This window comes from Ranitomeya imitator, chromosome 3 (assembly GCF_032444005.1).
Source record: "Ranitomeya imitator isolate aRanImi1 chromosome 3, aRanImi1.pri, whole genome shotgun sequence".
Taxonomy (NCBI): domain Eukaryota; kingdom Metazoa; phylum Chordata; class Amphibia; order Anura; family Dendrobatidae; genus Ranitomeya; species Ranitomeya imitator.
In genome coordinates this window covers 185,183,411-185,198,908 of record NC_091284.1, presented here as the reverse complement: position 1 = coordinate 185,198,908, position 15,498 = coordinate 185,183,411, and the positions used below count along the sequence as shown (strand labels likewise).

Genomic DNA, 15,498 nt, shown 5'->3' with positions numbered 1-15,498 from the left:
GCATCGTCAGGATGGCAGCCGGACGTGAGGCAAGTTCTCGGCTCGCAATCTGACACATGCGCCACATGTGACTGATATTGCAGACACCTTCTATAGGGATATTTTGAGAGGTAATGGGGACACATAACTAACTACGGCCCCCTGAGGAAGCCAACGTGAAACGCGCGTTGGGGCTGTATGCGTGGTACCACAAGCATTGAAAATGGGTAAGAGCTTCTACTTGTTATGTGCATGTTGCTAATAGAGATGCTGACAATGAGACTATGGATATAATTACTTGCAATATCTTTATCTCTTCAGCATGTTCTTATGTCCTCTCACTATTATAAGCACTGAGGCACTGTCACTTTAAATACTGATTGTATACCATTGTGCTCTCCCTACCCTAACTACACTTGTCGTATACACGCCTCTTTTGTACTCATTTCTCTGCTTTGAATAGCTTTATTGATACATATGTTATACAAATTTTTGATTTTCTACATACAATGAAGAATTTTGAACCTTATTTGGAGAATATACTTCACTTCTTTAGTATTTAGCAATATTGAAAATCTAGCTTTTCTGGTGTAGGGAGTATTAATCGCCCAGTCATAGGTGAGAATTGGCAGAAATATTTTGCTTCTTTCAACAAAAGCTATTAAATCACTAAACCACATAACATGAATTTTAGGAATGATGTGTCATTAATGTATTGATAGCGGCTGGTACCAGTATTGATAAGTATTCATCTGTTGGGCACAGTGCGGGCTCAGCTCCTGATCCAGCTCCATATTGGAGTATCAATGCGGCTGAATGTGTACGGTAAGGGGTGTGAATGGTTAATGTAGAGACACTGTAGCACCTCACATATATTTTACAAGTAGGGAACATGTTGGCAACAATGTACACCCCATCCTGGAACAATGGCGGCATAAAAAGGACATGTCCTAATCTGGTCCGAGGCGTGGACAGAGCGGATTCAAATGAAGCGCCCGGTGCTCCGACCCCGGCCTAACACCACCCTGGTGCCGGCCATTTATCAGAAAGACAACCTCAGGACACCGCCATCAGTTTGGGGATTTTTTGCATACTGGAAAAACTTGCGAAATACTAATGGTGTAGCCGTCACTGACTAGAAGAGCCAATGACCGGCGGGCCGGTGTGTGACTAAAGTCTATGGTCAATGGCTGCCAGTAACGTAACACCTTGTGCCATCTGCTAGAGACTGGCAAGGAAAATGCCCACGATTTTGCAGCTTGCTTTTTGGTCACATGATTGTTGTTTGTTTAATATCGCTGCAAAATGCTTCTGAATGGGGAAGGGCTGCAATGGCAGAGCCTGGAGAGCAGGGGGCGCTCTATGTGACTGCACAATGCTATTTAAAGGGACACTGTCACCTGAATTTGGAGGGAACAATCTTCAGCCATGGAGGCGGGGTTTTTGGTGTTTGATTCACCCTTTCCTTACCCGCTGGCTGCAATATTGAAGTTCATTCTCTGTCCTCCATAGTACACGCCTGCGCAAGGCAAGATTATCTTGTGCAGGCGTGTACTATGGAGGACAGAGAATGAACTTCAGTCCAATATTGCAGCCAGCGGGTAAGGAAAGGGTGAATCAAACACCCAAAAACCCCGCCTCCATTGCTGGAGATTGTTCCCTCCAAATTCAGGTGACAGTGTCCCTTTAATGTGCATGCACTCTGCTTGCGGAGCACTGACGGCCATTCTGCCTCCTGCCCCCTCCGCCAGAACTGAGAGGTTCTTTCCCGCCGCCGGGTGTGGGTGTCAGGGCGATCCCCTCCCTCCAATGGATCCGCCCCCTCTTGGTAAGAGCACGTGACGTGCGCAGTGACGTCTTTCCGGCCTTGTTAGGAGCAATGTGCTAGTCTCTGTCTGTGTACAGTAATGGCGGGCGGAAGACCGGGGGTGTGGGGGAATTACTTCCCGGTCACACGAGGTTGCATGACGTGTTGTTCCATGATGGCCGAAGACCCCGGCGGAGCTCACTTTGTTTTTCCTCTTCTCCACTCGTTTCCCCGTGGTCTGTAGCCATGGCCCGGAACGATCTTCCCTGTGCTATAGACTGTGTGACGTCCACCCGCAAAAAGCCGCAGCCATGCCCAGAAAAGGGAGCAGAAAACGGCTGAAATTTCGGGCCGATGATATGAGCTCCGACAGAGGTGAGCGGGGCAGCAGTGCTGTGTATATACCGTGTGTGCGTGTATATACCGTGTGTGCGGCTGTCACTGCAGCAGTGCTGTGTATATACCGTGTGTGTATATACCGTGTGTGCGTGTATATACCGTGTGTGCGGCTGTCACTGCAGCAGGGCTGTGTATATACCGTGTGTGTATATACCGTGTGTGCGTGTATATACCGTGTGTGCGGCTGTCACTGCAGCAGGGCTGTGTATATACCGTGTGTGTATATACCGTGTGTGCGGCTGTCACTGCAGCAGGGCTGTGTATATACCGTGTGTGTATATACCGTGTGTGCGGCTGTCACTGCAGCAGCGCTGTGTATATACCGTGTGTGCGTGTATATACCGTGTGCGGCTGTCACTGCAGCAGTGCTGTGTATATACCGTGTGTGTATATACCGTGTGTGCGGCTGTCACTGCAGCAGGGCTGTGTATATACCGTGTGTGTGTGTATATACCGTGTGTGCGGCTGTCACTGCAGCAGGGCTGTGTATATACCATGTGTGTATATACCGTGTGTGCGGCTGTCACTGCAGCAGGGCTGTGTATATACCGTGTGTGTGTGTATATACCGTGTGTGCGGCTGTCACTGCAGCAGGGCTGTGTGTATACCATGTGTGTATATACCGTGTGTGCGGCTGTCACTGCAGCAGCGCGGTGTATATACCGTGTGTGTGTATATACCGTGTGTGCGGCTGTCACTGCAGCAGCGCTGTGTATATACCGTGTGTGCGGCTGTCATTGCAGCAGCGCTGTGTATATACCGTGTGTGCGGCTGTCACTGCAGCAGTGCTGTGTATATACCGTGTGTGCGTGTATATACCGTGTGCGGCTGTCACTGCAGCAGTGCTGTGTATATACCGTGTGTGTATATACCGTGTGCAGCTGCCACTGCAGCAGCGCTGTGTATATACCGTGTGTATATACCATGTATGCGGCTGTCACTGCAGCAGCGCTGTGTATATACCGTGTGTGCGGCTGTCACTGCAGCAGTGCTGTGTATATACCGTGTGTATATATACCGTGTGCGGCTGCCACTGCAGCAGCGCTGTGTATATACCGTGTGTGTGTATATACCATGTATGCGGCTGTCACTGCAGCAGCGCTGTGTATATACCGTGTGCGGCTGTCACTGCAGCAGTGCTGTGTATATACCGTGTGTGTGTATACACCGTGTGTGCGGCTGTCACTGCAGCAGCGCTGTTTATATACCGTGTGTGTATGTACCGTGTGTGCGGCTGTCACTGCAGCAGTGCTGTGTATATACCGTGTGTGTATATACCGTGTGTGCGGCTGTCACTGCAGCAGGGCTGTGTATATACCGTGTGTGTATATACCGTGTGTGCGGCTGTCACTGCAGCAGTGCTGTGTATATACAGTGTGTGTGTATATACCGTGTGTGCGGCTGTCACTGCAGCAGCGCTGTGTATATACCGTGTGCGGCTGTCACTGCAGCAGTGCTGTGTATATACCGTGTGTGCGTGTATATACCGTGTGCGGCTGTCGCTGCAGCAGTGCTGTGTATATACCGTGTGCGTGTGTGTATATACCGTGTGCGGCTGTCACTGCAGCAGCGCTGTGTATATACCGTGTGTGCTGCTGTCACTGCAGCAGTGCTGTGAATATACCGTGTGCGCTGCTGTCACTGCAGCAGTGCTGTGTATATACCGTGTGCGCTGCTGTCACTGCAGCAGTGCTGTGTATATACCGTGTGCGCTGCTGTCACTGCAGCAGGGCTGTGTATATACCGTGTGCGCGGCTGTCACTGCAGCAGGGCTGTGTATATACCGTGTGCGCGGCTGTCACTGCAGCAGTGCTGTGTATATACCGTGTGCGCGGCTGTCACTGCAGCAGTGCTGTGTATATACCGTGTGCGCGGCTGTCACTGCAGCAGTGCTGTGTATATACTGTGTGTGCGGCTGTCACTGCAGCAGTGCTGTGTATATACCGTGTGTGTATATACCGTGTGTGCGGCTGTCACTGCAGCAGGGCTGTGTGTATACCATGTGTGTATATACCGTGTGTGCGGCTGTCACTGCAGCAGCGCGGTGTATATACCGTGTGTGTGTATATACCGTGTGTGCGGCTGTCACTGCAGCAGCGCTGTGTATATACCGTGTGTGCGGCTGTCATTGCAGCAGCGCTGTGTATATACCGTGTGTGCGGCTGTCACTGCAGCAGTGCTGTGTATATACCGTGTGTGCGTGTATATACCGTGTGCGGCTGTCACTGCAGCAGTGCTGTGTATATACCGTGTGTGTATATACCGTGTGCAGCTGCCACTGCAGCAGCGCTGTGTATATACCGTGTGTATATACCATGTATGCGGCTGTCACTGCAGCAGCGCTGTGTATATACCGTGTGTGCGGCTGTCACTGCAGCAGTGCTGTGTATATACCGTGTGTATATATACCGTGTGCGGCTGCCACTGCAGCAGCGCTGTGTATATACCGTGTGTGTGTATATACCATGTATGCGGCTGTCACTGCAGCAGCGCTGTGTATATACCGTGTGCGGCTGTCACTGCAGCAGTGCTGTGTATATACCGTGTGTGTGTATACACCGTGTGTGCGGCTGTCACTGCAGCAGCGCTGTTTATATACCGTGTGTGTATGTACCGTGTGTGCGGCTGTCACTGCAGCAGTGCTGTGTATATACCGTGTGTGTATATACCGTGTGTGCGGCTGTCACTGCAGCAGGGCTGTGTATATACCGTGTGTGTATATACCGTGTGTGTATATACCGTGTGTGCGGCTGTCACTGCAGCAGTGCTGTGTATATACAGTGTGTGTGTATATACCGTGTGTGCGGCTGTCACTGCAGCAGCGCTGTGTATATACCGTGTGCGGCTGTCACTGCAGCAGTGCTGTGTATATACCGTGTGTGCGTGTATATACCGTGTGCGGCTGTCGCTGCAGCAGTGCTGTGTATATACCGTGTGCGTGTGTGTATATACCGTGTGCGGCTGTCACTGCAGCAGCGCTGTGTATATACCGTGTGTGTGTATATACCGTGTGCGGCTGTCACTGCAGCAGGGCTGTGTATATACCGTGTGTGTGTATATACCGTGTGTGCTGCTGTCACTGCAGCAGTGCTGTGTATATACCGTGTGTGCTGCTGTCACTGCAGCAGTGCTGTGTATATACCGTGTGTGCTGCTGTCACTGCAGCAGTGCTGTGTATATACCGTGTGTGCTGCTGTCACTGCAGCAGTGCTGTGAATATACCGTGTGCGCTGCTGTCACTGCAGCAGTGCTGTGTATATACCGTGTGCGCTGCTGTCACTGCAGCAGTGCTGTGTATATACCGTGTGCGCTGCTGTCACTGCAGCAGGGCTGTGTATATACCGTGTGCGCGGCTGTCACTGCAGCAGGGCTGTGTATATACCGTGTGCGCGGCTGTCACTGCAGCAGTGCTGTGTATATACCGTGTGCGCGGCTGTCACTGCAGCAGTGCTGTGTATATACCGTGTGCGCGGCTGTCACTGCAGCAGTGCTGTGTATATACTGTGTGTGCGGCTGTCACTGCAGCAGTGCTGTGTATATACCGTGTGTGTGTCTGTCACTGCAGCAGGGCTGTGTATATACCGTGTGTGTATATACCGTGTGTGCGGCTGTCACTGCAGCAGGGCTGTGTATATACCGTGTGTGTATATACCGTGTGTGCGGCTGTCACTGCAGCAGTGCTGTGTATATACAGTGTGTGTATATACCGTGTGTGCGGCTGTCACTGCAGCAGCGCTGTGTATATACCGTGTGCGGCTGTCACTGCAGCAGTGCTGTGTATATACCGTGTGCGTGTGTGTATATACCGTGTGCGGCTGTCACTGCAGCAGTGCTGTGTATATACCGTGTGTGTATATACCGTGTGCGGCTGTCACTGCAGCAGCGCTGTGTATATACCGTGTGTGTGTATATACCGTGTGCGGCTGTCACTGCAGCAGGGCTGTGTATATACCGTGTGTGTGTGTGTGTATATACCGTGTGTGCGGCTGTCACTGCAGCAGTGCTGTGTATATACCGTGTGTGCTGCTGTCACTGCAGCAGTGCTGTGTATATACCGTGTGTGCTGCTGTCACTGCAGCAGGGCTGTGTATATACCGTGTGCGCTGCTGTCACTGCAGCAGGGCTGTGTATATACCGTGTGCGCTGCTGTCACTGCAGCAGTGCTGTGTATATACCATGTGCGCTGCTGTCACTGCAGCAGTGCTGTGTATATACCGTGTGCGCTGCTGTCACTGCAGCAGGGCTGTGTATATACCGTGTGTGCTGCTGTCACTGCAGCAGTGCTGTGTATATACCGTGTGCGCTGCTGTCACTGCAGCAGGGCTGTGTATATACCGTGTGGGCTGCTGTCACTGCAGCAGTGCTGTGTATATACCGTGTGCGCTGCTGTCACTGCAGCAGTGCTGTGTATATACCGTGTGCGCTGCTGTCACTGCAGCAGTGCTGTGTATATACCGTGTGCGCTGCTGTCACTGCAGCAGGGCTGTGTATATACTGTGTGCGCGGCTGTCACGGCAGCAGGGCTGTGTATATACTGTGTGCGCGGCTGTCACTGCAGCAGTGCTGTGTATATACTGTGTGTGCGGCTGTCACTGCAGCAGTGCTGTGTATATACTGTGTGCGTGTATACACCGTGTGTGCGGCTGTTACTGCAGCAGTGATGTGTATATACCGTGTGTGCGTGTATATACCGTGTGTGCGGCTGTCACTGCAGCAGTGCTGTGTATATACCGTGTGTGTGGCTGTCACTGCAGCAGGGCTGTGTATATACCGTGTGTGCTGCTGTCACTGCAGCAGTGCTGTGTATATACCGTGTGCGCTGCTGTCACTGCAGCAGTGCTGTGTATATACCGTGTGTGTGGCTGTCACTGCAGCAGGGCTGTGTATATACCGTGTGTGCTGCTGTCACTGCAGCAGTGCTGTGTATATACCGTGTGCGCTGCTGTCACTGCAGCAGTGCTGTGTATATACCGTGTGTGCTGCTGTCACTGCAGCAGTGCTGTGTATATACCGTGTGCGCTGCTGTCACTGCAGCAGGGCTGTGTATATACCGTGTGTGTGGCTGTCACTGCAGCAGGGCTGTGTATATACCGTGTGCGCGGCTGTCACTGCAGCAGGGCTGTGTATATACCGTGTGCGCGGCTGTCACTGCAGCAGGGCTGTGTATATACTGTGTGCGCGGCTGTCACTGCAGCAGTGCTGTGTATATACTGTGTGTGCGGCTGTCACTGCAGCAGTGCTGTGTATATACTGCGTGCGTGTATACACCGTGTGTGCGGCTGTTACTGCAGCAGTGCTGTGTATATACCGTGTGTGTGTGTATATACCGTGTGTGTGTCTGTCACTGCAGCAGTGCTGTGTATATACCGTGTGTGTATATACTGTGTGTGCGGCTGTCACTGCAGCAGTGCTGTGTATATACCGTGTGTGCGTGTATATACCCCTATTAATCTTAAGCTTAATGTTTTATAAAAATTGTTGTTTTTTTTTTTTTTTTGCAACAGCTATTTCAGTTTCATATATCTAATGACTGTTGGACACAGTAATGTTTCTGCCTTGAAATGAGGTTTATTGTACTAACAAAAAATGTGCAATCTGCATTCAAACTAAATTTGACAGGTGCATAAGTATGGGCACCCTTATCATTTTCTTGTTTTAAATACTCCTACCTACTTTTTGCTGACTTACTAAAGCACTTTTTTGGTTTTCTAACCTCATTGAGCTTTGAACTTCATAGCCAGGTGTATGCAATCATGAGAAAAGCTACTTAAAGTGGCCACTTGCAAGTTGTTCTCCTGTTTGAATCTCCTCTGAAGAGTGGCATCATGGGCTCCTCAAAACAACTGTCTAATGATCTGAAAACAAAGATTATTCAACATAGTTGTTCAGGGGAAAGATAAAAAAAAAGCGGTCTCAGAGATTTAACCTTTCAATTTCCACTGTGAGGAACATAGTAAGGAAATGGAAGAACACAGGTACAGTTCTTGTTAAGGCCAGAAGTGGCAGGTCAAGAAAAACATCAGAAAGGCAGAGAAGAAGAATGGTGAGATCAGTCAAGGACAATCCTCAGACCACCTCCAGAGAGCTGCAGCATCAACTTGCTGCAGATGGTGTCACTGTGCATCGGTCAACTATACAACGCACTTTGCACAAGGAGAAGCTGTATGGGAGAGTGATGCGAAAGAAGCCGTTTTTGCAAGCACGCCACAAACCGAGTCGGCTGAGGTATGCAAAAGCACATTTGGAGAAGCCAATTTCTTTTTGGAAGAAGGTCCTGTGGACTGATGAAACCAAGATTGAGTTGTTTGGTCATACAAAAAGGCGTTATGCATGGTGGCCAAAAAACACAGCATTCCAAGAAAAACACTTGCTACCCACAGTAAAATTTGGTGGAGATTCCATCATGCTTTGGGGCTGTGTGGCCACTGCCGGCACCGGGAATCTTGTTAAAGTTGAGGGACGCATGGATTCCTCTCAGTATCGGCAGATTCTTTACAATAATGTTCATGAATCAGTGACAAGGTTGAAGTTACTCAGGGGATGGATCTTTCAGCAAGACAATGATCCAAAACACCGCTCCAAATCTACTCAGGCATTCATGCAGAGGAACAATTACTGTCCTGGAATGGCCATCCCAGTCCCCAGACCTGAATATCATTGAACATCTGCGGGATCATTTGAAGAGGGCTGTCCATGCTCGGCGACCATCAAACTTAACTGAACTGGAATTGTTTTGTAAAAAGGAATGGTCAAAAATACCTTCATCCAGGAACTCATTAAAAGCTACAAGAAGCGACTAGGGCTGTTATTTTTGCAAAAGGAGGATCTACTAAATATTAATGTCACTTTTCTGGTGGGGTGCCCATACTTATGCACCTGTCAAATTTTGTTTAAATGCAGATTGCACATTTTCTGTTAGAACAATAAACCTCATTTCAAGGCAGAAACATTACTGTGTCCAACAGTTATTAGATACTAGATGGTGGCCTGATTCTAACGCATCGGGTATTCTAGTATATTGCCCGTCCACGTAGTATATTGCCCAGCCACGTATGTCACAGGTTAAAAAATAAACATATACTCACCTTCCGAGGGCCCCTTGTCGTTCGGTCACATGACTGTGACGTCATGGCAGGTCCTTCTCGTGCAGGCCCTGTGATGACGTCGCGGTGACATGACCGTGACGTCATGGCAGGTCCTTCTCCCATACCATCCTTGGCACCGGAACCTGCCGGAGGTCACTGGAGCGTCGCGAAAGGTGAGTATATAATTTGTTGTTTTATTATTTTTAACATTAGATTTTTTTACTATTGATGCTGCGTAGGCAGCATCAATAGTAAAAACTTGGTCACACAGGGTTAATAGCGGCGGTAACTGAGTGAGTTACCCGCGGCATAACGCGGTCCGTTATTGCTGGCATTAACCCTGTGTGAGCGGTGACTGCGGGGAGTAAGGAGCAGGCACCGACTGCAGGGGAGTAGGGAGGGACTAATCGGACTGTGGCCATCGCTGATTGGTCGCGGCAGCCATGACAGGTAGCTGGCGAGACCAATCAGCGACTTGGATTCCATGACAGACAGAGGCCGCGACCAATGAATATCCGTGACAGACAGAAGGACAGAAAGACGGAAGTGACCCTTAGACAATTATATAGTAGATATGAAACTGAAATAGCTGTTGCAAAAAAAACAATTTTTATAAAACATTTAAGCTTAATAAGTGTGCCCAAACTTTTTCATATAACTGTATTATACGAATATGCCCACGATTCTCGGATAACAGCTTATCCGTGCATGTTTGCTCATCGGTAGTGCCTACATGTATGGTGATGGGTTGTGACTGAACATGTGTATCTCGCCTCTCCAGGATACCATCACACATGCCTGCTGCCCTCTGTGTGACAGGACAGGTGATGCCAGCTCAGGTGTTGTACCTGATACTGATAAGAGCGGTGTTCCAGGGCAGCCATAACTGACAAGTGTGAAATAGTGCAGCAGTTACACATAGCTTCCATCAGACTGCAGGTGTCACTTCACCAGAACTGGTAGATATAGGCAGGTGCTTCTGTATAGAAGGCTGCAGGTGTAACATGGGGGCCCCAAAGTAAAGTATCATAGATGTGTTCCCCGGAATTCCAGGCGGGCACCACCTTTGAATCTGTGTCCATTGGATCCTCGTGTAGAGGGGATCAGCCGTCCTGTGCGGCCTACAGGATGTCGGAATCATTGCGGTGCGATAACATCACTGTGCTGCCCGCGCTCTGTGCGCAGGGAAGAAGTCACTTGGGTTAGGTGAGTATAGACTTTGTTTTGGGAGGGCTGGCACAAAGGTGGCATTTCCACTCTGAGGACGATTCAGTACTTCTAAAGAGGACATGAATATGTTTTAAAGGAGCACTTTGGGTGTTGTTACTGGGTTGGGGGCACAATACTTGGCTTGTCACAGGTGCTGGCAGCCCACGCGATATGTGCAGCCCAGTATATTGGAGGTATACAGAGAAAATTCACCATCAGACAATAGCTGTGCAGGACAATAATTATGACCAGCGGTGCCCAAAATTTTACTTGCCACGGTTTCAGTATATCCCTATTTGCTAGAAATGGCGTTTAGTGGATGTTTGTGCTAAATGTTAATTGGGTATATCAGTCCAGTAGGTGAAGATGAAGAGACAGCGTAACTGCCCGCGCTCTTAGGGTACGTTCACATTTGCGGTTTGCGCCGCAGCGTCGCCGCCGCAACAAAACGCATGCGTCGTGCGGCCCTATCTTTAACATTGGCGCCGCATGGGGCCGCATGTGCATGAGTTGTGTTGCGTTTTACGCCGCATGCGGCGTTAGGGCGCACCTGTCTGGGCGCGGCAAACGCAACATGTTGGATTTTTTGTGCGGCGCCGACCTTTTAAAAAACGCATGCGTCGTGCGGCCCTATCTTTAACATTGGGGCCGCATGTGCATGCGTTTTGCTGCGTTTTTGTTTGCGTTGTGCGTTGCGGCGACGACGCTGCGGCGCACAACGCAAATGTGAACTTAGACTTATATAGTCTGACTGACAACTATGGACAGGACTTGTGATGATCCTGTAAACTAATATTGTGCTGGTGGGATTTTCTATTCCGGATCCTCACTCACAATCTCTAGAAGTTAGAGCATAACTGAGCATAAATTGACTCTGACTTTATTAATGGATTTTTTTTTTTTTTTTATCCTTTTTTAATTTTTTTTTTCTCCCAGTTACTGTGGCAGACTTTGCCAACTCCGATCCAGCTGTTGTGAAGTCCGGGCGCGTGAAAAAGGCTGTGGCAAATGCTGTTCGGAAAGAAGGTGCGTTCTGACTGCGAAGATGAGGCATGAAACTGTATCAACCCCTTTCCAGCTTCTGTACTGAACTTGGTTCTCGGCAGTCACTAACCTTGTGTTATCCCAGCTAACAGAATAATAAAGCTACACTTGGCTGATGAAGGTAAAACTGTTTATGAAAATGTTTGATTATTTTTTTTTTTTTCACTTATTTTAGTGAAGGCACTTTGTGGTTTGGAGGCCTCTCGGGTGCCCAGTGAGGATGGTCTGTCCATATTGTCTGAGAATGGACATTTTGGGAGCTGTGATGAACTTGAGGACATTGAAAATGACAATGGAAGTTCTTGCAGGAAAAAGAAAAGTAAGAAGCACAAAGGTGAGGCTTGATTCAATATCTGGAGGTAAATACACTGCTCAAAAAAATAAATGGAGCACTTAAACAACAGAATAAAACTCCAAGTAAATCAAACTTCTGTGAAATCAAACTGTCCACTTAGGAAGCAACACTGTTTGACAATCAATTTCACATGCTATTGTGCAAATGGAATATACAACAGATGGAAATTATTGGCAATTATCAAGACACACTCCATAAAGGAGTGGTTCTGCAGGTGGAGATCACATCTCGGTACCAATGCTTTCTGGCTGATGTTTTGATCACTCTTGAATGTTGGTTGTGCTTTCACACTCGTGGTAACACGAGACAGACTCTACAACCCACACAAGTGGCTCAGGTAGTTCAGCTCATCCAGGATGGCACATCAATGCAAGCTGTGGCAAGAAGGTTTGCTGTGTCAGCGTAGTGTCCAGAGGCTGGAGGTGCTACCAAGAGACATGGAGGGGGCTGTAGGAGGGCGACAACTCAGCAGCAGGACCGCTACCTCAGCTTTTATGCAAAGAGGAACAGGAGAAGCACTGCCAGAGCCCTGCAAAATGACCTCCAGCAGGCCACAAATGTGCATGTGTGTGCACAAACGGTTAGAAACTGACTCCATGAGGATGGTCTGAGTGCCCGACAACCACAGGTGGGGGTTGTGCTCACAGCCCAACACCTGCAGGACACTTGTCATTTGCCACAGAACACCGGGATTGGCAAATTCGCCACTGGCGCTCTGTGCTCTTCACAGTTGAAAGCAGGTTCACACTGAGCGCAAGTGACAGTCTGGAGATGCCATGGAGAGCGATCTGCTGCCTGCAACATCCGTCAGTATTGGTATAGGGTGGCATTTCTTTGGAGGGCCGCACAGCCCTCCATGTGCTCGCCAGAGGTAGCCTGACTGCCATTAGGTATTGAGATGAGATCCTCAGACCCCTTGTGAGACCATATGCTGGTGCGGTTGGCCCTTGGTTCCTCCTAATGCAGGAAAATGCCAGACCTCATGTGGCTGGAGTGTGTGAGCAGTTCCTGCAAGATGATGGCATTGAAGCTATGGACTGGCCCGCCCGTTCCCCAGACCTGAATCCGATTGAACACATCTGGGACATCATGTCTTGCGCCATCCCCCAACGTCACGTTGCACCACAGACTGTCCAGGAGTTGGCGGATGCTTTAGTCCAGGTCTGGGAGGAGATCCCTCAGGAGACCATCCGCCGCCTCATCAGGAGCATGCCAGGCGTTGTAGGGAGGTCGTACAGGCACGTAGATGCCACACACACTACTGAGCATCATTACCTTGTCTTGAGGCATTTCCACTGAAGTTGGATCAGCCTGTAATTTGATTTTCCACTTTGATTTTGAGTATCATTCCAAATTCAGACCTCCATGAGATATTTAATTTTGATTTACTGTACATTAATCATTTTTGTTTTATTCTTCTCAATGCATTCCGCTATGTAATGAATAAAGATTTACAACTGGAATATTAAATTCGATGATATCTAGGATGTGGGATTTTAGTGTTCCCTTTAATTTTTTGAGCAGTGTACTTTACTTCTTTTGGGGTTATGCTCCCTGGTATTTCATAATGGCAAAATTCCCCTTGATTATGTACCAGAATCGTACACTTGCATAAGTTGCATTTTGTTAGTAGAACTGAGGGGCTTTTTCTTCTCCTTCAGTTTATTAATAATCTCCTCTATTAGGTTAAGAAAAACATAAAAAGATTTCAAACTGCATAAATGAAAAGTTGTCCTGTGTCTAGATATGGTTGATCCATCTTTATGGAACCCACTAATGTTTTGATTTCCCCAAGGAACCTCCTCCTAATGTGTACAGCACTGATGAGAAGAAACTCCTGTCAGTGTGCCAATCCTTACTGACCTTTTCACCTCCTATGCCTGTTTGGATCCAGAGGGCAGGGACTCAACATGTGTGACCATTGGAGATGTTTAAGGGGTCTTCCCATTTAAAGTAATAGCAGATTGCTAGGATATGCCATCACTTTATGATCTGGGAACCAGAAGAGAATGAAGGTGTCTCTTCACCCAAATTAGGTTTGCATCCCCATCCTTGCCCAGCAGCACCTTGGCCACCTTATGAGCAGAGAATTGCGGCAGCCTGCAAATCCCTGCATATCTCAAAGGGCAATATGTTGCTGGATTACAAGGCTTCTGTGGGCATTGGAGAGAAGGGGAGCAAAATGCTAAATAACTTTAATTAGCAAATCTCACTAATTTTTGTTTAGAAATAATCGCTTTGGAATTAAAATGTCCTCCACCCATGAATTTCTACATAAACTTGTTTATGAATTGACTAGATATTTTCTTTATCGCTCCCTCTCCCATCATTCCCCTCTGACACTGTGGGTGCGTGATGACATCACTTCATCGCGCACCTGCTCTCTGCAGGACCCAGGCAGTGCAGCATCTGCACAGGTGATGGCGGCCACCATATTGGCAGAGCCTGTGGTGGCTGCTGGGTCCGAGGAACGTTCGGCTCCGAATCTGGCGGGGGGCACGTGGACCGATCCGCCTAGGAGGGGCATGCCGCAGCCGCTCAGCCATGTGGAGGATCCAGGGATGAAGGTGTATGGGGCAGGTGGCAGTGAGGTGTGTCTGCTGCCCGTGTGCCGCCGTCTTCGGCCCCCTGCATCCCCAGCCCCCTGTGACACCAGCCCCGTTTCCTCCCTGCTCTCCCGTGCCCCATGTCCTCGTAGGTCCCCGGGTTCAGGTCATTGTGCTCCTCCAGGCCACTGTATGCGCCTTGTCACTCCTCATGCCCTGAGTCGTCCTGCTCCCCCCCCCCCCCCATGCATTCCCAGACCCTTGTCCCCATGTGACCCATCTGCCCTGCTCTCAAGTCTCGCCTGTCCCCTTTCTCACCGTGTTCCCCATCTACCTTGTCCTCTCCCTGTGCCCCCTTCTTCCCTGCTCCCAAGTCTCCCTGTCTTCCCCTGTCCCCTTGCAACTCCGTCTACTTGCGTCCCTATCTACTCTGCCCTCAAAGTCCCCTTGTGTCCTCTTGTGCCCTTCTCCTCTTCTTCCTGGTCTCCATGAGTCCCCTTGTGCTTGTGTCCCTTGTTCCCGTGTGTAGCCTTGTGTCAGTCTCCCTTGCCCACTAGTCCCCTTGTGCCCTTCTCCCCTGCCTCCTAGCCTGCATGTGTCCCCTTGTTCCGGTCTTCCTTGCTCCCTAGCCCCCCTGTGTCACCACTGTGCCTGTCTCCCCTAGCCCCTTTGTGTCCTTCTCCCCTGCCCCATAGTCACAATTTGCCCGTGTCTTTCTCACTGCACCTGTATGGAGGGGCTGCATTATACTATGAGGGGGGCTGCATTATATTCTATGGGTGTTACATTACATTGTATGGTGGGGCTGCATTATACTTTTGTGAAATGGCTGCATTATACTCTGTGGGGTGGCTGCGTTATACTATATGTGGGCTGCGTTATACTGTATCGAAGACTAAGGGGAATACATTATACTATATGAAATACTATAGGGGGCATTATACTATGAGAAGTGAATTGTACGACTTGGATGACGATGGCGGTGCATTATACTTTATGGAGCACTATGAGGAGTGTATTATACTATATGGAGGACTGGGCAGTGTATTTTAATATATGGAGGACTATGAGGAG

General features: G+C 49.2%; 1 protein-coding gene across 1 annotated transcript in view; it reads left to right on the top strand.

The window, feature by feature from the left end:
- Positions 1-1,920: 1,920 nt before the first annotated feature.
- TMEM183A (transmembrane protein 183A) overlaps positions 1,921-15,498 on the top strand; it is a 45,431-nt gene continuing 31,853 nt past the window's right edge. Inside the window, exons 1-3 of the mRNA XM_069761696.1 lie at positions 1,921-2,161; positions 11,416-11,505; positions 11,699-11,857. Coding sequence (XP_069617797.1) covers positions 2,098-2,161; positions 11,416-11,505; positions 11,699-11,857 — 313 coding nt within the window. The 5' untranslated portion in view covers positions 1,921-2,097. The remainder of the gene's footprint in view (positions 2,162-11,415; positions 11,506-11,698; positions 11,858-15,498) is intronic.